This window comes from Conger conger, chromosome 11 (assembly GCF_963514075.1).
Source record: "Conger conger chromosome 11, fConCon1.1, whole genome shotgun sequence".
NCBI classification, from domain to species: domain Eukaryota; kingdom Metazoa; phylum Chordata; class Actinopteri; order Anguilliformes; family Congridae; genus Conger; species Conger conger.
This window is the reverse complement of record NC_083770.1, coordinates 48,637,062-48,659,269: the sequence shown is the minus strand read 5'-3', so window position 1 is coordinate 48,659,269 and position 22,208 is coordinate 48,637,062. Positions and strand designations below refer to the sequence as shown.

At 52.4% G+C, this 22,208-nt stretch overlaps 1 protein-coding gene across 1 annotated transcript in view; it reads right to left on the bottom strand.

Annotated features, from left to right (window-relative positions):
• Nucleotides 1-22,208, bottom strand: part of pole (polymerase (DNA directed), epsilon) — a 43,038-nt gene that overhangs the window by 11,052 nt on the left and 9,778 nt on the right. Inside the window, exons 17-40 of the mRNA XM_061261625.1 lie at nucleotides 21,698-21,826; nucleotides 20,657-20,759; nucleotides 20,085-20,231; nucleotides 18,561-18,706; nucleotides 17,934-18,082; nucleotides 17,207-17,299; nucleotides 16,488-16,632; nucleotides 15,878-16,035; nucleotides 15,045-15,240; nucleotides 14,214-14,428; nucleotides 13,518-13,620; nucleotides 12,795-12,875; nucleotides 12,147-12,269; nucleotides 11,429-11,662; nucleotides 10,684-10,896; nucleotides 7,587-7,730; nucleotides 7,139-7,279; nucleotides 6,505-6,658; nucleotides 5,951-6,057; nucleotides 4,786-4,962; nucleotides 3,847-4,070; nucleotides 2,804-3,024; nucleotides 1,347-1,551; nucleotides 438-611 (exon numbers count right to left, since the gene is read on the bottom strand). Of these exons, the coding sequence (XP_061117609.1) occupies nucleotides 438-611; nucleotides 1,347-1,551; nucleotides 2,804-3,024; nucleotides 3,847-4,070; nucleotides 4,786-4,962; nucleotides 5,951-6,057; nucleotides 6,505-6,658; nucleotides 7,139-7,279; nucleotides 7,587-7,730; nucleotides 10,684-10,896; nucleotides 11,429-11,662; nucleotides 12,147-12,269; nucleotides 12,795-12,875; nucleotides 13,518-13,620; nucleotides 14,214-14,428; nucleotides 15,045-15,240; nucleotides 15,878-16,035; nucleotides 16,488-16,632; nucleotides 17,207-17,299; nucleotides 17,934-18,082; nucleotides 18,561-18,706; nucleotides 20,085-20,231; nucleotides 20,657-20,759; nucleotides 21,698-21,826 (3,782 nt within the window). The remainder of the gene's footprint in view (nucleotides 1-437; nucleotides 612-1,346; nucleotides 1,552-2,803; nucleotides 3,025-3,846; nucleotides 4,071-4,785; nucleotides 4,963-5,950; nucleotides 6,058-6,504; nucleotides 6,659-7,138; nucleotides 7,280-7,586; nucleotides 7,731-10,683; nucleotides 10,897-11,428; nucleotides 11,663-12,146; nucleotides 12,270-12,794; nucleotides 12,876-13,517; nucleotides 13,621-14,213; nucleotides 14,429-15,044; nucleotides 15,241-15,877; nucleotides 16,036-16,487; nucleotides 16,633-17,206; nucleotides 17,300-17,933; nucleotides 18,083-18,560; nucleotides 18,707-20,084; nucleotides 20,232-20,656; nucleotides 20,760-21,697; nucleotides 21,827-22,208) is intronic.

Genomic DNA, 22,208 nt, shown 5'->3' with positions numbered 1-22,208 from the left:
TGCAGATGTATTTTTGATATACCAGTCAAATCAGGCTATTTTGGACTATGGTGCTACCTCATGTGAGGTGGAGATATATATTCAGGAACACTATGTTGTGTTCCCAGAGGTCTCCAGTCACCAAAGGTATACGGAGTCATTGTAGAAACCAGTCAAATATGCAATGTAATTGTTACTTTTCCCAATCAATACATTATCAGGGCAGCAGGTTCCATACCCTTGAGCATAGCACTTAACCTGAATTACAAATATATATGGATGGTTAAAAAAATTATGTCCAAGTCACTCTGGATAAGAGTGCCCAAACATAATATTCTAGGATTTCTACAGACTGTGGGGACCACGTGTAGACTGTGTGAATGGTGTAAAGGGGCAGAGTCGGGGGAAGTGGACTGGGCTGCCGCTGTGCTTGGCGTGGAGACGGAGACAGGACTCACTGCAGAAAGACCTTCTTCATCATGTTGTGCAGGGTGCGGTGCAGGGCGGGGTCGTACAGCAGGGAGCCGGGGGACCGCAGCCAGCGGTAGAAGTGCATCACCTGGTTGTCGGCGTAGACGTTGTGGAACTGCGTGATCTCCTTCACCCAGCCCACCACCATGCTCTTCAGGATCCTGCAGGGGGCGACAGAGTGCCGGGTGAGGGGAGCTCCGGCCACAGACCCTGCGCACCTGGCACTCGACTCTAGGGCACCTGCTGCCCCCTCCGCATCAACTACAGGAGGTCCCTGGCTGCCAACTGGAGATTCTTCTGCCATCTTATAGCAGAGAATGCCCATTCCTCAGTTATTGCACTTCCTAATGCCCTTGAATGAATGAATGAATTTTCTGAAAGTGCAACAAATCGCAATCTCAGTTTCAGCATCAGGAAATTTTAAATTTGCAGAAGTTCCAATGTTTAGTACACAGCAGCAAGTATCCGGTGGGTGCATGTCTGAACTATGGTCGGCAAGGACTCAACAAACCAATGCAAGTTGAGAGGACCGTGTTGATGATACCCAATCTCCCAACATCAAAATGTGCAAAACCCCCACATTTGCTCCATAATTTCAGGCAGACAATCTCCAGCATGGCCCCTTAAGACAGGTTGAGAATAATATCTCTTGCACACAGGTGAGGAACAGGCAGGTGGACGGGCAGGTGGAAGGGCAGGTAGACGGGCAGGTGAGGAACGGGCAGGTGGCAGGGCAGGTGAGGAACAGGCAGGTGGCAGGGCAGGTGGATGGGCAGGTGGCAGGGCAGGTGAGGAACGGGCAGGTGGCAGGGCAGGTGGAAGGGCAGGTGGACGGGCAGGTGGACGGACAGGTGGACGGACAGGTGGCAGGGCAGGTAGACGGGCAGGTGGCCCACCTGAAGGTGTTGGAGCACAGGGCGGTCTCGTCGTAGCTGGCCACCGCGCTCGCCCCCTGGTTCCCCGACATCATGTCCTCCAGAGAGGCCTGCTGGATCACGTCGAAGCTCACGCCCAGGCTGGCCCCGCCCTCCATGTCGTTGACGTGCTGGGACTGCAGGATGGTGTTTACCGCCAAGCTCTGGAGGTCCAGCTCCACACACACTGTGCGCACACAGCACACACAGACACAGACACACAAACACACAGACAGACACACACACACACACACACAGTCACACACACACACACAGACACAGACACTGGTCAGAGATCAGACTCTCACATTAGCGTATCTCAGTAGCTAGCCCCCTCATTTTTCTGTGCCTACAGAGGAGCATCAGCATTAGCATGTCTCAGTGCTCGGTGCAGCAGCCCTGCATGCTGATCTCCATATTAGCTTGTTAGCAGGTCTCAGTACCTGTAGAGTAGCACCCTTGCGCATTGATCTCCACATTAGCACGTCTCGTTACCAGTGGAGTAGCACCCCTACACGTTGATAGCCACATTAGCACGTTAGCACGTCTCAGTACCTGTGGAGTAGCACCCCTACACGTTGATAGCCACATTAGCACGTCTCTGTACCTGTGGAGTAGCACCCCTACACGTTGATAGCCACATTAGCACGTTAGCATGTCTCGTTACCTGTGGAGAAGCACCCCGGTGCGTTGATCCCCACATTAGCACGTTAGCACGTCCCAGTACCTGTGGAGTAGCACCCCGGTGCGTTGATCCCCACATTAGCACATTAGCACGCCTCAGTACCTGTGGAGTAGCACCCCTACACGTTGATAGCCACATTAGCACATTAGCACGTCTCAGTACCTGTGGAGTAGCACCCCTACACGTTGATAGCCACATTAGCACGTTAGCACGTCTCAGTACCTGTGGAGTAGCACCCCTACACGTTGATAGCCACATTAGCACGTTAGCACGTCTCAGTACCTGTGGAGTAGCCCCCCTACACGTTGATAGCCACATTAGCACGTTAGCACGTCTCTGTACCTGTGGAGTAGCACCCCTACACGTTGATAGCCACATTAGCACGTTAGCACGTCCCAGTACCTGTGGAGTAGCACCCCGACGCGTTGATAGCCACATTAGCACGTTAGCACGTCTCAGTACCTGTGGAGTAGCACCCCTACACGTTGATAGCCACATTAGCACGTTAGCACGTCCCAGTACCTGTGGAGTAGCACCCCTACACGTTGATAGCCACATTAGCACGTCTCAGTACCTGTGGAGTAGCACCCCTACACGTTGATAGCCACATTAGCACGTTAGCACGTCCCAGTACCTGTGGAGTAGCACCCCTACACGTTGATAGCCACATTAGCACGTTAGCACGTCCCGGTACCTGTGGAGTAGCACCCCGGCGCGTTGATCTCCACATTAGCACGTTAGCACGTCTCAGTACCTGTGGAGTAGCACCCCGGCGCGTTGATCTCCACGGACCCCCGGTCGTCGCTCTCCATCACCAGCCGGCTGTCGTCCGCCTCCTTGCCGCCCAGGTCGGGCCGCGCCGTGGGGGACAGCCACAGCAGGTGGTTGTGCTTGCGCAGGTGACGCGCCAGGAACAGGTCCGAGCCGAATATGGACACGTCCTCCGGAAGGTTCCCCACGGGGAGGTGGTAGTACCTGTGTTGCAGAGGGTAAGCGAATGAGGGGGGGGGGGGGGGGGGAAGGGTATAGGTGTACGTACCCGTTTTACCCATTTTTAAACAGAAGACTAAAACACGAGTTGAGACAGACTTATTTTCTTCTTTTTGCAGTGTACCTGGCCACAAGGGTGCGGCCCTACCTAGCCTGAGACAGGCAGCTGTCCAGGTGGAGGTAATAGCGGGTCGTACCTGGCCATGTCGAAGGCCTGAGACAGGCAGCTGTCCAGGTTGAGGTAATGATGGACCCTACCTGGCCATGTCGAAGGCCTGAGACAGGCAGCTGTCCAGGTGGAGGTAATGATGGACCCTACCTGGCCATGTCGAAGGCCTGAGACAGGCAGCTGTCCAGGTGGAGGTAATGATGGACCCTACCTGGCCATGTCGAAGGCCTGAGACAGGCAGCTGTCCAGTTTGAGGTAATGATGGACCCTACCTGGCCATGTCGAAGGCCTGAGACAGGCAGCTGTCCAGGTTGAGGTAATGATGGACCCTACCTGGCCATGTCGAAGGCCTGAGATAGGCAGCTGTCCAGGTTGAGGTAATGATGGACCCTACCTGGCCATGTCGAAGGCCTGAGACAGGCAGCTGTCCAGGTTGAGGTAATGATGGACCCTACCTGGCCATGTCGAAGGCCTGAGATAGGCAGCTGTCCAGGTGGAGGTAATGATGGACCCTACCTGGCCATGTCGAAGGCCTGAGACAGGCAGCTGTCCAGGTGGAGGTAATGATGGACCCTACCTGGCCATGTCGAAGGCCTGAGACAGGCAGCTGTCCAGGTGGAGGTAATGATGGACCCTACCTGGCCATGTCGAAGGCCTGAGACAGGCAGCTGTCCAGGTTGAGGTAGTGGCGGATCATGCGCCGGGCGCCGTGCCTCTGCCAGTCCAGCACGCTGTAGCTGATGTCGTCGGTCACGTGGACGGGCACCACGGGGAACTCCTCCAGCAGGGGCATTCCCGCCGCCAGCCTCCGCACGTCCCAGTTAGACTGCACCGCGATCAGGGTGGGGCCCCTGCGCTCCTCCTGGGGTCACGGGGGGGTGGTTACAGCCGTTACACACTCCGCTAGCAATCAGCCTTGGCATACGGACCGTTTCACTTAGAATAGTAATAACAACAACGACAATAATCATCTTTATATAATGATTTTCCTAGGTAACGTTCAAAGCAGTTACCAAATAAATGAAACAAAATTATTTTTTAAAAAAGGTAAATGGTTGTGGCATTTATATAGCGCCTTTATCCAAAGTGCTGTACAATTGATGCTTCTCATTCACCCATTCATACACACACTCACACAACCAAGCTGCCATGCAAGGCACCAACCAGCTCAAACAGAACAATGAAATGGGAATAATAAACATGAACAAGATTACAACAGGGATCATAGCAAGAGAAATTTGTGAGCCTGAAAAGAAGTCTAGGAGGAGTACAATAATACTTATTGAATGACGTATTATATGAATTCAAAACTGATCTATGCCTGAGGCATGGTGCCTGAGAACTGTAAGCCCCCATACAATATAAAAAACTGTTAAAGTAACTCAAGTCAGATAAAATAACTTAAAATGCCAGTTGCAGCATGAGGTTCCAAGTATATTTGTAGGATCTCACAGCAAATCTTAGTCAAAAGTAGCCAGAGCTCACATTTTTCTGGTCGAAAGCACTGCCCTTGGTCTCATGTTTAATGTTAATGTGAGGGAAACGTCGCCCCCTGGCCCGCCCCGCCGGTACTGCACCTTGTAGTTGAGCAGCGTGCGCTGGAGGGCGCGGTACACGGCCTTGGCCTCGCTCTCCGCCCGCACCTCGAACACGTGCTTCTCCGGGGGCAGCAGCTCCTCGCTGGTCTTCTCCAGGAGGGCGGTGCGCTCGGCCCCGTACAGCGCGTTCAGGCTGGGCATCTGGTTACTGCGCACCTGGGGGAGAGAGGGAGGGAGAGAGGGGGGGAGAGAGGGAGATTACAATAGAGGGAGAGAGAGAGAGAGGGAGAGAGAGAGAGGGAGGAGAGGGAGATTACAATAGAGGGAGAGAGGGAGAGAGAGAGAGAGAGAGAGAGGGGGGGAGAGAGAGGGAGAGGGAGATTACAATAGAGGGAGAGAGGGAGGGAGAGAGGGATATAGAGATAGAGGGAGAGAGAGATGGTGTGAGGGAGAGACAGGGAGAGAGAGGGAGATTACAATAGAGAGAGAGCGGGATATATAGAGAGAGAGAGAGAGAGAGCGAGAGAGAGGGTGTGAGGGAGAGAGAGAGGGAGAGGGAGGGAGAGAGAGGGAGATTACAATAGAGGGAGAGAGAGAGGGAGAGAGGGATATAGAGATAGAGGGAGAGAAACAGAGAGAGATATCAGGGGAGAACCATGACCAAAAGGAGGTGTGAGAGAGTGACAGGACAGAACCACCAATCACTAAACCAGCTGTGTTACATTACATTACGTGGTATTTAGCAGACGCTCTTATCCAGAGCGACGTAGTGTTACTAATTTCACTAATTAGTTCCCTGCTCACTGGTTGAAAGTGTGTTCATTACTGAAATCAACAGGTGTGGTGATTGGTTGGATTGAAAACCTGCATACTCTCTGCCCTCCATGGCACGAGATTGGGCACGAGAACAGCGGAGTCCGGGTCAGCAAACAGGTGTGAACCAGGAGGAGAGGGGAGGAGTTAGAGGAGCTCAGAGGAGGACACCCGTGAGCAGGAGGAGCTCAGAGGAGGAGACCCGTGACCAGGAGGAGCTCAGAGGAGGAGACCCGTGACCAGGAGGTGCTCAGAGGAGGAGACCCGTGACCAGGAGGTGCTCAGAGGAGGAGACCCGTGACCAGGAGGTGCTCAGAGGAGGAGACCCGTGACCAGGAGGTGCTCAGAGGCCTGTATCCCACAGCGCTGCCCCTACCCCCGCCCCACTCACCGTGTCCAGGACGAAGACGCTGGCTTTGCGCTGCGACGGGATGAACAGGCCAAACAGGGCCTTGTGCCCCTGGCTGTGGTGGTACAGGTAGATGTGACGTATGCTACCTGTAGAGAGAGAGAGAGAGAGAGGGAGAGGGAGAGAGAGAGAGAGAGAGAGGGAGGGGAGAGAGAGAGAGAGGGAGAGGGGAGAGGGAGGGGAAAGGGAGAGAGAGAGAGGGAGAGGTAGAGGGGAGAGAGAGAGAGACGCACACGGGTTCTCAGGGTAACTGATAACTGAAAACATTGATAAAGGGATGCATGTCTGTTCAATGTCCAGTAAATGTACAGTTTCGATGTTAATGAAACGCATGTAAAAAAAAAAACTGTACTCCAAAGAGGAGAACTCCTTTTTTAACCTTTACAAATATTTTCACATGAACAGACTGAAAAGGTAAACATGAGTAAGTGTGGCCCGAGACAACCCCTTGCCCGTCAGTAGAAGGGGGATAAGAGAAAACGTCAGTTTTGCGTGTTATGTACATATTTACAGTGCAGAGCCCCTGGGGGACGTACCGGGCTCCAGGTAGCTGAACTGGGCCAGTGACCTCATGTCCAGGTGCTGCAGATCAAAGGTGTCGGCCTCCCGCCCCCCCAGGTCACGCACCACCTGCTTATTCACCATGCAGAGACAGCCCAGCTGCACCAGGGCGCGGAACAGCAGGGGGACCTGGGGAAGGACAGTGTGTTACTAACTCTCACTCACACACTCGCACACTCGCACACTCACACACTCGCACACTCGCACACTCGCACACTCACACACTCACACACTCACACACTCTCACACACTCACACACTCTCACACTCTCACACTCTCACACTCGCACACTCGCACACTCGCACACTCGCACACACTCACACACTCGCACACTCGCACACTCGCACACTCGCACACTCGCACACTCGCACACTCGCACACTCGCACACTCTCACACTCTCACACTCGCACACTCGCACACTCGCACACTCTCACACTCGCACACTCTCACACTCTCACACTCGCACACTCTCACACTCTCACACTCGCACACTCTCACACTCGCACACTCTCACACTCGCACACTCACACACTCACACACTCACACACTCACACACACACACTCGCACACTCGCACACACTCGCACACACTCCCTCCGCAGCCGGTACCTGAGTCTCGTAGACGCCCTCGATGTCGGGGGCAGACAGGTCTGCGTTGATCTCGTTGATGTGCTCCTGATACATGTCTTCCGGTACGGAGTACTGGTACAGGAAGTACACCATGTTGGAGCGCGGCAACATCCTGTTCACCTGTAACAAACAAGGGAATCATGGGAAACCTTTTCAAATGCCAAAATCAGCCTGTTACACAGCTATCTTGCACAGCTAACTTGCACAGCTAACTTACACAGCTAACTTGCACAGCTAACATACACAGCTAACTTACACAGGAAAAACGGACTGTGACTACCATTTGGAAAGTGCAATGCACCCAGAAGTATTGCGTTTTCAGACGTATGGAAAGCGCTTTCATTGCTGAAGCCGAATCGATTTGGCTGCGGGCAGAGCGCAGTTAAAAAGGTCAGGTTGTCTTGACGACCGCGGCCTCTTGGCAGACCTTTTTGTAATTGGCTCCCTCGTCCTGCTTGGGGACCTTCTGGTTGACGTAGAAGACCCGGGGGATGCTGAGCTTCATGCAGTGCAGGTCGCTGCCAATCACCGCCCACAGCTTGTACAGACCCGGCTGTCCCGTCTCCGCTATCTGAGAGAGAGTGGGCGGAGGAGAGGTCAGAGTGCGGTCAACACATCACACTCTTAAACAGCAGGGCCAGGGTCAACACAGGACACCTACAGCACAGTCACACTCTTAAACAGCAGGGCCAGGGTCAAAACAGGACACCTACAGCACAGTCACACTCTTAAACAGCAGGGCCAGGGTCAAAACAGGACACCTACAGCACAGTCACACTCTTAAACAGCAGGGTCAGGGTCAACACAGGACACCTACAGCACAGTCACACTCTTAAACAGCAGGGCCAGGGTCAACACAGGACACCTACAGCACAGTCACACTCTTAAACAGCACCGCCAGGGTCAACACAGGACACCTACAGCACAGTCACACTCTTAAACAGCAGGGTCAGGGTCAAAACAGGACACCTACAGCACAGTCACACTCTTAACCAGCAGGGTCAGGGTCAACACAGGACACCTACAGCACAGTCACACTCTTAAACAGCAGGGCCAGGGTCAACACAGGCAGACAGAAACACATACAGCACATCACACTCTTAAACAGCAGGGCCAGGGTCAACACAGGAAACCTACAGCACAGTCACACTCTTAAACAGCACCGCCAGGGTCAACACAGGACACCTACAGCACAGTCACACTCTTAAACAGCAGGGTCAGGGTCAAAACAGGACACCTACAGCACAGTCACACTCTTAAACAGCAGGGTCAGGGTCAACACAGGACACCTACAGCACAGTCACACTCTTAAACAGCACCGCCAGGGTCAACACAGGACACCTACAGCACAGTCACACTCTTAACCAGCAGGGCCAGGGTCAACACAGGACACCTACAGCACAGTCACACTCTTAAACAGCAGGGCCAGGGTCAACACAGGCAGACAGAAACACATACAGCACATGACACTCTTAACCAGCAGGGTCAGGGTCAACACAGGCAGGCAGACAGCACAGTCACAGATCTGAAAATTCACGCTCTAGAACACAGGGGAGCCCAGGTAGACAGAAACGTTTTCAGCACAATCACACTCTAGAACGGGGCTCCAGACCGTGGGGTCCACAGCCAATTCAGGAGCAATGACAGTGTGAGGTTTTATCAGCATGAAGGGCTAAACACATGTTGTTGTGCGTATCGTTAATATTATTATATATATTTTTATATACAGTACAAAATGATGTATTCCATTCCGATCAGCATTGCTTATATATTTTATTTGATTTAAAAGGGGGGAGACAGAGTAACTGTGCGAGCCAGACACCATTATCTCACAAGCATTCCCAGCTCCGGCAGGCCTTGAGAAACATTGTAAACCGGGAGGATGAGAACGAGGTTTATTTAATGAGCTGCTGGTCCTTGAAATAGGCGTGCACGTTTGCACAGTCCCCCTGAGGGTATAAAAGATCGCTGAAAATAATTTTTTTATTATTATTATTTTTTTTTTTTATAAAGGAGCTGACGATGTCAGCAGGTGTACTCTTTCTGCAGAATAAAGATGCTCATAGTTGGAAATATGTGTGCAGTGTTTTTCTGGCCGGACTGCCTCCTTGTTATATAAGACGTGGGTGGATTCTTCCTTCTCAACCCAACAAAACCCATGATAAGATGAGCCACAAAGAGCTGTCAAACATAGACTTGTTAGAACTAATAAAAATACTTTTCTCAGAACAGCAAAACGTTCACTGATTGAATGTGGTCCTGCATTCATTACATTTCAGCACTTAAGTTATCAATTTGAGCCATCAAGTGGCTAAAGAGTACACATCATGTTCTCAAGGCCTAAATGACTCACTGAGTGAAAGGAAACCACAGGAATCAAGAGAAACTGTCGGTCTAGGACTATGACACTCCTATTATAGACATCAGAATATATAACAGTTCCGGGGCAAACTTTGAAAGGATTAACACGGTCTGTGATTGCAGTTAGCAAACAGACCGTATCATTTTATTTCATTGATATATTTATGATTGCCAATGCTTTCAAATGCAATTAAATGTCCTCTGCATTTGACCCAACCCAGTTACCCAGGAGCAGTGTGCAGCCATAGTTCGGCGCCCAGGGACCAGCTCCAGTTCTGAGGCCAGTGCCCTGGTCAAGGGCAACGGCAAGAGTACATCCGGGGGCAATCTAGACTCTCCAATTAACCTGACCTGCATGCCTTGTAGGACTGCGGGAAGAAACCCAGGAGTACCTGGAGGTAACCCCTGGAGAACACGCAAACTCCACACAGAACGGCCCGGACAGGGCTCAAACCCAGCACAGTGAGCAGGATGGAGGACGGTGGGGCATGGTGGGGTAGGGTGGAGGAGGGTGGGGTAGGGTTGGGGCAGGGTGGAGGAGGGAGAAGGAGGTTGGGGCAGGGTGGAGGAGGGAGAAGGAGGTTGGGGCAGGGTGGAGGAGGGAGAAGGAGGGTGGGGCAGGGTGGAGGAGGGAGAAGGAGGGTGGGGCAGGGTGGAGGAGGGAGAAGGAGGGTGGGGCAGGGTGGAGGAGGGAGAAGGAGGGTGGGGCAGGGTGGAGGAGGGAGAAGGAGGGTGGGGCAGGGTAGAGGAGGGAGAAGGAGGGTGGGGGAGGTTGGGGCAGGGTGGAGGAGGGAGAAGGAGGGTGGGGCAGGGTGGAGGAGGGAGAAGGAGGGTGGGGCAGGGTAGAGGAGGGAGAAGGAGGGTGGGGGAGGTTGGGGCAGGGTGGAGGAGGGAGAAGGAGGGTGGGGCAGGGTGGAGGAGGGAGAAGGAGGGTGGGGCAGGGTGGAGGAGGGAGAAGGAGGGTGGGGCAGGGTGGAGGAGGGAGAAGGAGGGTGGGGCAGGGTGGGGCATGGTGGGGTAGGGTGGGGCAGGGTGGAGGAGGGAGAAGGAGGGTGGGGCAGGGTGGAGGAGGGTGGGGTAGGGTGGAGGAGGGTGGGACAGGGATGACACAGGCCTGCACGGCCGCGCAGGTGCACGCGGGCGGGGTCGGCAGGTGAGCACACCTGTACGATCTGCCAGGGCATGTCCAGGACGCTGCGGGCGGTGCGGCGCAGGAAGCCGCCCAGGCCGGAGGTGGAGCCCCCCCGGATCACCCCGCCGCCCGCCTGCTGCACCTCCCCGTCCAGGAGCTTCCTCCTCTTCCTCCGCTCCTTCCTCTGCCTCAGCTGCAGCTCCCACTTCTTCTTGTGGTAGCGCAGCCAGACCAGCCTCTCCGCCTGCAGAGATGCACAGAAACGCGTTCAGCAACCTCCCGAGGATTCACAGCAGGGATACGCACAGCCGAATATTCACACAGACTGTGTGAGTGTGTGTGTGTGTGTGTGTGTGTACGTGTGTGTGTGTGTGTGTGTGTGTGTGTGTGTGTGTGTGTGTGTGCGCGTGCGTAATGGTTAGTAACACACTGATCCAGGTTCTGGCGTTACTCAGCTGAACGTGTTTCTGTTATCACACGCACAGAAACGCGTTCAGCTGAGTAACGCCAGAACCTGGATCAGTGTGTTGCTAACCATTACGCACACGCACACACAACACAACATGAAACATACAAACACAACACACAAGCCCCCAGCAGGTGGTACCTGAGCCAGATCTCGGGTTTATGAAGCGTCTATAAACCGAAGCTGTGAAGGTCACCGAGAGCACGGGAAGGCCCTACCATTTTGGTTTTCCGTTTTTACAACAATTACGTTCCTCAGCAAGTTATTAAATGAATGCGGAGTTGCGATCGTATTGGGGAGGGAGGTGTACCCGTGTGTTTCCGGAGGGCGGGGGCGGGCCCAGGATCTCCCTCCAGGACTGGCTGAGCTCCAGGTCCTGGGACTCCGCCTGGCTCTCGGGCCCCTGGGACACGCGCTTGCGTTTGGTGCTGATGGGGACGGCCGGCTGCAGGGGGCGCTGGGGGACCCCGAAATCCTCCAGGTCCGGCACGGCCCCCGGCTCCAAGCTCTGGCTGCCGTCGGCCCCTGGCTGAAGAGAGGCCACCTGAGGAGGACAAACGTCACGCAAAACGACATTTTATAAAGGAGGCAAACATGGGGAAACGTGACCTTAACACCAACACGATGAGCCTACTTGATTGGGACTGAGAAGGTTGGAGGTTGGTGGTTAGAAACCCCAGTGAAACCACAATCAGATCTGCACAGCTGTTGGGCCCTTGAGCAAGGCCCTAAGCCCTGCAGTGCTCCAGGGGGGATTGGCCCCTGTTTAGTCTAATCAACTGTAAGTCCCTTTGGATGAAAGCGTCAGCTAAATAACGGTAATGTTACGTAATGTAAAACATAATTTGAATTAATCATCAGCTGTGTACAGTAATTATTAATTGAAATTAATTCTGAGGGTTTTCATTAAACATTTCAAAACTGTGCTCTTATATAGACACTCCACGATATTCCACAGAACGGACTGTACATGCAGGAATTCATTAGGAACTGATCCTGGGTTGGAAACTCAAATTTTTTTTGTGTACCTGTCTCTTGCCCTCGCTGGAGAAGAGCTCGCTGATCTTCTTCTGCTTGTAGATGTCGTTCTTTTCCAGAAGCTTCTTGTGCAGCCAGTCCGGGTGGCGAACTCTAGGCACGGGGTTCTTCACCTGAGAGGCGGAGACACAGGGGGGAGGGGGGCGTGACCAAACTGCTGCTGTAAGGGTCAGCCTATGACATCGCAGTGCCGAATCATTCCATCCCAGATGGTATTCATTTACTTCAGAGTATAAAAGTAAAAACGTGTAAGTATAATGATGACAACATTGATTTCATTTCAACCATACTTTGAGAGATAGGAAAAGAATAGGAAAAAGTAGAGCAGGACCTTATAACCACAGACAAGGAGTTACAAAGTGCAGAGGCTCTGATACCGCTTTCAGACCGACGCGGTTCTGGTTCTGGCTCTGGCTCCTCCAACGGAGGGCGTTGCTGAATGCACAAGGCAGGCGGAATACGACACGCCCACTGACGACGTCACGGCTCGCAAGGAAAACCCTATTTTTTGGTTCCAGCGGAGAACCAACTTTTCAACCTCCGAACCAATTTATTTTTGGTCTGAATGCGCCAGCCGGTTCAAAAATGAGGTTGGGGAACCGGAACCGGAAGGTGACCCGACTGAACGGGCTCAGTACCTGCTGCAGGGCGGCCGGGATGGTGATGATCTTCTGAATGGCGCTGCCCAGTCGCTCGATGTAGTAGTTCCAGTCCAGGATCTGGAGAGGAGACGAGGACAACGTGTAATAACACGCCAAGGAGGTGACAAAATAGGGAATGCGACCAAAAGCCTTTCAATAGTCTGGGCAGACATGTGTCACAAGTGCACCTGAACTCATTCATTTAAAAGGTACAATAGGTAAGATTTTTGTTTGAAACAATGTTACAAGACCATTGTAGATCCCTTCCTATCATTGAAAAAGGCTCACTGGCGTGTTGATTCATCCTCTGCCTGCGTTTATAGTCCTTAAATTCCACAATATACAGTTGTTGCACCGACATTGTTGTACAGGACCAAAACGCTGTACAGTTGTACAATAATTAAAGCTCATTGGTTGGAAATTGGTTCTAATTGCCACAGCCAATGGTGTTTCAACGTCAGTGTTTACAGAGAAGGGGGAGGGATAAACAGTGTTGTGGTTTGAAGGGGTGTGTTGCTCAAATTCCTCTCCTGACCTTAGGAGACTGAAATTACCTGTAGTACCTTTAAAATGCATTTCAAATTCAGACACTTTTTGAAGAGGCTTGTGTTCATGCAAAATTACACTTCTTAGAGCAAGCCAAAATGTTTATATGTAAAATATAATCTGAGTCCATATTTGGCATATAAACGGAGGGTATTAAATAGTCATGTGACTCACTGTGCGAATGTCCAGGTCGTGAAGGCTGGGCATCTTCAGCCATTTGCGCAGGAAGTGCTTCTTCACGCTGGACTCTGCCTGGAAGATGGCCAGGGGGATGGCCCTATGACAGACACACAGGTTACCAGGACAACCAATACATCCCATTCAGTGACCAGCTCTACACTGACACGTTCACTGGCCACCAAGGCAACCAATACGGTCTCTTCAAGGGTCCTAATAAGGAACTAACAGAGTACCTTTCAGTGTACTCTACATTCATTGAGTTACACATTGGGTCCTCACAACAACGCAGCGTCCCCACGAGGATAGAAAAACCACTCACACTCACACACTCACTCACACACTCACTCACACACTCACTCACACACTCACTCACACTCACACTCACACTCACACTCACACTCACACTCACACTCACACTCACACTCACACTCACACTCACACTCACACAGCTCAGACAGACACACACACACTCACACACTCACACACTCACTCACAGCTCTCACACACACACACACTCACACTCACACAGCACTCACACACACACACACACACTCACACACACTCACACACACACACTCACACACACACACTCACACACTCACACACTCACACACTCACACACACACACTCACACACACACACTCACACACACACTCACACACACACACACACACACACACACACACACACCTCTCTGTGACGGGCGAGCCCTCAGGCTTGCGGGAGATGACGTAGCGGCAGCTGAGCCCGGCGTCCTTCACCATCTGGTCCCCGAGGAACTCGGCCAGCCGCTTGGCGGTGCTGATGGACGTGGACTTCTGCTCCCCGTAGTCCTCCAGCCTGCGCGACATGGAGCGGTTCTCCGAGATCAGCTCGAACAGCTCGGCGTCCGGCATGTTGGCCGCCTGGAGGGTAAAAGGAACGTCAAGCAATAGCGTTAAATACAAATCCACGAAACTCAAACCGATTAAAACTATCTATGCTACTAACTGCAAACATGAACTACCATTCTCAAAGGGACTTTTTCTTGTATTTTTGACTTACCTATCCAATGATAAAGTCTCTCTTATGAATGTTTCCACATACAAATAAATTAAAAAACTGTCTATACCACATTAAACTGTCTATTGCCAAGAGGCGATTTGTATTACTCTCTGAGTTTGTTTTACAATGCGTCACCAACAAAGAAACTTGAGGACTGTCTGCACCCACTGTGCACAAGGACAAAACATCCTCTGGTGGGACGTTAGCAAGCGAGTTTGTCCACAACGGTGTTTATAGCTCAGCTCTCATTTACGGTCAGAAAAGGCCTTCACAGCAGCCACGCTTCACTGCTCCTGATCCCACGGCAATAACAATGCTTTAATAATACAAAGCACCTTCCGTATCAAAAGTGATTTACAAGAGAAAAGCCAACATGAATCAGTATTACAGGCGTTAAAAAGACGAGACACAAGCGGCACAGACTTCACAAGAGCACATAAGAAGCGGGGGCACAGAGTGAGGCAGGGACCGGCTCACCTTGCTGTAGAGCACGTCCAGCCAGTAGTCGGCGACCTTGGCCACGGAGGCGTAGACCTCGTCCAGCGTGGTGCCCTTGAGGAAGGCCTCGAACACGGACGACTGGAAGATCTTAATGAGCTGCAGCTCCCCGCGGCGCTTCACCTCGAAGCCCTTCAGCTCGGCCAGCGAGCCGTCCTCGTTAAACACCGCGTACCTGCCCGGGGAGGGAGGGGGGGGGGGGCGTTACCCGGGGCGACGGCACACCTGCGACTCTCAAAGTCGAACCACAGCGGCGTCGAGGGTGTTAACCACCGGGACCCGTTTCACACTTCAGGAGTCACTTTGGGTCAGAGTGTCTAATGTCATGTCCTCTAATGAAATGTAAAGGGACACAACTCTTCCTGGCATTCAGCAGCGACTGTAAAGTCAGCAGTTGTCTTTGCAACCGGACTATTCACCAGTGCCGCAGGTCTCCATGACTACGGGACAAGTGGAACAGAACTATCCCTCCCAGTCAATACCCCCCCACCTGCTCTTCTCAAAGATGAACAGCTGGGGTATTATTACTGTGCCTATTTTCACATTCAGCAGTCACTCTGGATAACTCTGGTGACATAATTTAATCTAAACCAATGCGATGTAACCCCCCCCCCCCGCCCCTGCCCAAAAGTGACACAGTTCTTCCTGGAAATCAGCAGTTAAGACCCTCCAGAAAATTCAGCAGATGGACCAATCAGAGGCACAAGTACCTCCAGGCCCCTATGACTACAAGACAAGTAGAACCAAATGATCACCCTCCCCCACCCAATACCCCCAGGTCACCCCCTCCTGTCCCCCCCCATTTCCCCCACCTCTTCTTCAGCTTCTTTCCCTCCTCTTTGGAGGCGGGCAGGATCATGGCCAGGTAAGGCCCGTCCACCTCGAAGAAGATGCTGTTCTCCGCCCGCGTCTCGTAGGTGAGCGAGGCCGGGTCCACCAGCTCCTGGTACTGGTGATTGGTGAAGCCCTCCTGGGGACGGGGTGAGAAGAGAGATCCAAAAAAAAAAAGTGAAACGGGTTATAAAAGGGTTATGAAAAGATGCGACTTTATCGGCGCAGTCGGCTCAGATTTCAAATTTGATTCGGGAAAAAAAAACAACCTTCTAAAGCCTGATCTACAGCTGAAAGAAGCAGTCTGTGACGCAGAGGTGAGGGCGTTCTTAAGAACCCTTATGAGTTTAAACCAATTTCACTGTCACCTAGGGACATATGGCAGCTCCTGAAAGCAGCCCTATTTCCGTTTCAGACTGACAGTACAGAGAGTCCTGAAAGTGTACCGACACACAGAGATAAATGTGTTCTTCACAAATAAAGCCCCGTTTGTGCCGAGGTCTCAGTTTTGTCAGGGTCATCCCAGGACACCGCTCGAGTCACGGCAGCGTTGTGAAAACAAAGGTCCCTTTGAGGACAGAGACGGCTCACCTTCACCATGATGTTCAGCATGGCACCGGGGTACGAGATGGTCACCTTGGGCTTCTTCTCGTTGCTCGACTTAATGACGAAATTCTCAGGGAAGGTGTTGGGCAGGACACACCAGATTCCGTCAGTGTCCAGCTCGAGAGGTCTCCTATAATGTAGGGAAAAGAAAAAATATCCTATCTTTACTTGAGGAAAAGAGAAAAATGATGTGCCTTATTTGTAGAAAAACAAACTATTTGCACAACCCAAAATCCCCGGGTGACCCTTTAGCCTGGCTTTTGAGACACACAGTAGACCTGTAATATGCAATATGCACTGAAACTGAAATCAGTGTCATCTACCTATCCAAGTACAGTGCCCTCAGGACAGAGGTTATATGTTCTCTGCTCAGCCCACGTTTCAGAAAAGCACCGTGGATGAGCTAAAGCAGCGGTCCTCGACCCGGTTCCTGGAGCTCCACCGTCCTGTACACTTTCATTTCAACCCGAATCTGGTGCACACAATTACGCTAATTAGCAGCTCAACAAGATCTCTACACCTCTTGAGTCGGGTGTGCTTTGTTAGCGTTGGAGTGAAAACCTACAGGAGAGCAGATCTCCAGGAACGGGGGTTTTCGACCACTGAGCTAGAGGATCTCGGACGACCCTCGTTGCACGATTTCCGCACGATGGGTCCTGGGCCCCGGAAGGCACCAGACAGCCCTGGAAAGAGCATCTCCTCACCCGATCTGCTCGATGAGTTCCCTGGCCTGCGTGATGATGAGAGCCCCAGTGTAGCACACGATCCCAGCCATCTCCATGGAATACCAGCGCGCCCTAGTGGACAGAAACAGGAAGTGCGTCAGTCAGGACCCAGCCATCTCCATGGAATACCAGCGCGCCCTAGTGGACAGAAACAGGAAGTGCGTCAGTCAGGACCCAGCCATCTCCATGGAATACCAGCGCGCCCTAGTGGACAGAAACAGGAAGTGCTGAAGTCAGGAGCTCTCAAAAACTCCTCCCACACAGCTGCAGTCACGCACAGATTTGATACATGGTAAATGGCAGGCATTTATATAGCGCCTTTATCCAAAGCGCTGTACAATTGATGCTTCTCCATTCACCCATTCATACACACACTCACACACTGACGGCAGTTGGCTGCCATGCAAGGCCCCGACCAGCTCGTCAGGAGCATTTGGGGGTTAGGTGTCTTGCTCAGGGACACTTCGACACAGCCCGGGCGGGGGATCGAACAGGCAACCCTCCGACTGCCGGACGACTGCTCTTACTGCCTGAGCCATGTCGCCCCTGATTTCACAACCCTAAGCAATACCACGAGAACAAAAAGATATGACTGCAACAAAATTGATTAAGAACAACAACAACAACTGCTGCTTAAGTTATCTCATCAGGTTGTCTGAACGGGACGGCGGCGGTGGAGAAAACGCAGCCGTCACAGCGCCCGTACCCTTTGCGCATGACGTAGCCGTAGAAGGAGTTGAGGATGCACTTGTGGGCCAGCTGCAGAGACTCGTAGAGGATCTCCATGTTCTTGCAGCGCTTGACCTCGGCAGCGTCGCCGGCGTCCTGCGCGGTGCTCAGCTTCTTCTTCCACACCTGGGGGGGCACGGGGGGCAGGGGGGGCACAGAGGAAACGCGGTCACACCCAACCACACCAGGGGGGAACTCGGCACCGAGCTACACTGAAGGCACTCCAGCCCTGGTTTTCTTTTCTCCCAGGTAATTGGTGGAACTGATTGGACCCTACCGTCTTCGCAGGTAAAAAGGGGGGGGGGGGGGGGGTTCTCAAGATCTACGAGCTGCTAATCCCTGCCATATACGGGCTACCCGGATTCAGGTCCAATAGCTCATTCATTCAGCATTTATTTTTGTACTAGGGAAAGTGCACATTAATCAACATTCTCAAGTTTGCACATCAACGTAAATGAGTTACCCGGAGGAAACCCACACAGCCATTGGACCTTCGTGGATCATTAATTTAGGAAAACTGGCGGCATCCACCCCCAGCCACGCGTATTCACCCCACAGGGCCCAGGGACCAGGCCCCCTGCAGGGGCCCCGGGGGGCCACGTACCTTGTGCAGGCCCTTGAACTCGTAGCGCCGGTCACGGAAGGCGCGCACGGTGTCCACGTAGAAGGAGTTCTCCCGCTGGCAGATGGTGGTCACCCTCTCCTCCAGCCTGGTCTGGTGCACCTTCTTGTAGGCCCTCCTGCAGTAATCTGAGCCAGACAAGAGCCCACAGCACGGAGCATCAACACGGAGCCTCAACACGGAGCCTCAACACGGAGCCTCAACACGGAGCCTCAACACGGAGCCTCAACACGGAGCCTCAACACGGAGCCTCAACACGGAGCCACAGCATGGGGAGACCAACAGGACAGGGCAGCCTGTAGTGTAGTGGTTAAGGTACATGACTGGGACCCGCAAGTTCGGTGGATCGATCCCCGGTGTAGCCACAATAACATCAGCCGTTGGGCCCTTGAGCAAGGCCCTTATCCCTGCATTGCTCCGGGGGAGGATCGTTTCCTGCTTAGTCTAATCAACTGTACGTCGCTCTAGATAAGAGTGTCTGCCAAATTATGCCATTAATGTAATGTAATGTGATGTAATGTAAGGAGTGAGACAGCATGGAGCCTCAACACGGGGAGATGAACAGGAGTGCCACCGTTCACCATTAATCATGAGTTCTTCCCCCGCTTTATCAGGACACTACATCCATCAGGGGGACCCGGCCGTTTGACTTCTCCGCCGAGAACTCTCTCCTGCCACCAGCTGTCACCGTGCAAGCTTTTGACATACAACTTGTGTTCTGTCCTGATCAACACTGCTTCTGTTGTTTTATACGAATCGAATAAGCGTATGTGAGCCAAATGCAAAATCTCACAGGCCGGAAAGTTCAAACTCCTCGACAAAGATTACAAAAAGGGAGGATGAGCAAGTTTTACTGTCTTAATGAGGTAGTTTGCCTTGGAACTAGCACGCACGCGTTTGCCTCTCTAATAGGGTGTAAAGGATCGTTTTAGACAGCAGGCGTACCCATTCTGCAGAAATAAAGACCCTTATAACCTGGTGTTATAAGTACCCTTATAATAAGTGTTTTCCTGGGTAGATTGTCTGCTTATTACCAGAAACGGACAGGCAGCAGTAGAGAACAGGGCATTCGGACCATCAGAGCTCTCCATTCACCAAGCTACATCCAGCACTGTATTATCCCTGGACTTCAACAGCCCTTATGGTCTCTGTCTCTACTACAGCACCGGGCAAGATGTTCCACACGTGAACACCTTTCTGCGTAAACGACACGACCTGCGAGTTTACCCAAATGACATACAGTGCAGTCCGTAAGTCTTTGTGAACAGCGACACAATTTTTGTTGTTTTGGCTCTGGACTCCCAACATACTGGGTTTTGAAATGAAAAAAAATCAATAGGGAGTCGGCTCATCAGATTGTTGAGACATTTAGTGTCTGAAGAATAACAGTATTTCCCAATGAAACAGGAGGGGGGGGGGGGGGGAAATAAACACATCCCAGAATGAAGTGCAGCAGTAGCGCCTCCCCCTGGCGGGAGGGCGGAAGCGCGCGGGCGGAGGGCTCACCCGCCAGCCTCTTCTTCTCGTGCCGCGCCTGCTCCTCGCGGTTCAGCTCGTGGAAGGCGCGCGGGGGCCCGTTGGGGAACAGCGGGGGGAACTTCTCCGACTCGAGCTGCTGCTGGATGCGGTGGAACTCGCTGCGGCTGGCCGGCACTGAGGGGGGACACACAGCGGGGACACAGAGCCGGGGGAGGGCCGGTCAGAGCTCATCTCAACCCTTTTGAAGAACGGTTTTATGGATTTTTATTTTATTTTATTATTATTATTATTAGTTTTTTTTATTCCATTCCAAAAGTCCACTGCATTCAGTTACCAGCAGTGATTGTGACATCAGCATCAGAATGTTCAGTTGAGAACATTCCGACACATTAAAACACATTCATGAGAATGTTCATGAACTGAACGATTTGAGTCAAAGCCTTTCTTAAGTGTGGAGCTGGAGTTAATACCCTTTATAAGCTCATGACTCAACCGGTCACGAACCGACGCGGGATGAAAAGGCACTCTCTGTTGGGCAAAACCACGGTGCATGTCCTCTCACGCAGAGCTGACCCCGTTTGACACAGAAAAGCACTCACTGATTTCCCCTCTCCACTGCCAGTTCATCTTCCTCTGGCAGTTGGCCCCTGGTTTGTTGAAGTCGCAGGCTGCACAGACCGCCTCGTTCACGATGGCAGAGGGCTGGGGGAGGAGAGACACTGCTCAGGGAACACCCTCCAGGCCACAGCTACTCAACCCTGGTGTCACTCTGTACTCGTTCATCCATCCATCCATTATCCTAACCCGTTTATCCTGAACAGGGTTGCAGGGGGGCTGGAGCCTATCCCAGCATACATTGGGCGAAAGGCAGGAATACACCCTGGACAGGTCGCCAGCCCATCGCAGGGCACACACACCATTCACTCACACACTCATACCCACGGGTAATTTAGACTCTCCAATCAGCCGGACCTGCATGTCTTTGGACTGTGGGAGGAAACCGGAGTACCCGGAGGAAACCCACGCAAACACGGGGAGAACATGCAAACTCCGCACAGAGAGGCCCCGGCCGACGGGGATTCTAACGGCAGTGCTGACTCTGTACTCAACTGGTCAATTCAAACAGCTGATGCAGGACTAAGACAAACACTTTTTCCAAGGAGCATGTGTTAGGAGCACACTATGCATCCCGATTTATGGGATATCGGGGCAACATTGGCTCAGGCGGTAAGACGGGCTGGTCGGTGCCTTGCATGGCAGCCAATCGCCGTCGGTGTGTGAGTGTGTGTACGAATGGGTGAACGAGAAGCATCAATTGTACAGCGCTTTGGATAAAGGCGCTATATAAATGGCAACCATTTTACGATTTACCATTTAGTTGGCACACAATGTTAAGGAGTGAATGCTCCTAAAATGGGAGCACTGTGGGGCCCTGTGAACACACAGACGAAGCACAACATCCCGCCGTGAACTCAGCCCGCTGAATTCGCCGACTAGTTCAACCACGCGGCCGAAGAATTGTGCCGATCAGAAAATCCAGGTGATTGGAAGAAAAATACCGGGGAGGACTTTTAACGTCCTGAACCTGGATTTGGCTCGAAGGCGATTCAACTCCACCCGTTGGGTTGGCGCCCCCCTACCTGCAGGCGGTTGGTGAGGATGATGTTGGGGTACATCGCCCCCACATCCAGATGGTAGATGAGAGGACACTCAATCCGGTTGGGAACCTCCTTCAGAGAAATCAGCTTCTTCTTTATCTCCTCGCAGACCTGCGAGCGCGGGGAGGGAGAACCTCAGGAACGACCACCAAGACAACCCAGGTCACCACGTGATACCCCTGTGATAGGCCTATCACAATTCAGAATGGATTCCTTCTTTATCAAGAATGTTGAATCAAGCAGAAATATGAATAAATAAATATGAATATATTCCCTAACACTTTTCAGTGGTGCCATAAAATAAAAAAACATATCAGGGCGGCCTGTAGCGTAGTGGTTAAGGTACATGACGGGGACAGGCAAGGTCGGTGGTTCGATCCCCGGTGTAGCCACAATAAGATCCACACAGCCATTGAGCAAGGCCCTTAACCCTGCATTGCACCAGGGGAGGATTGTCTCCTGCTTATTCTAATCAGCTGTTTGTAGCTCTGGA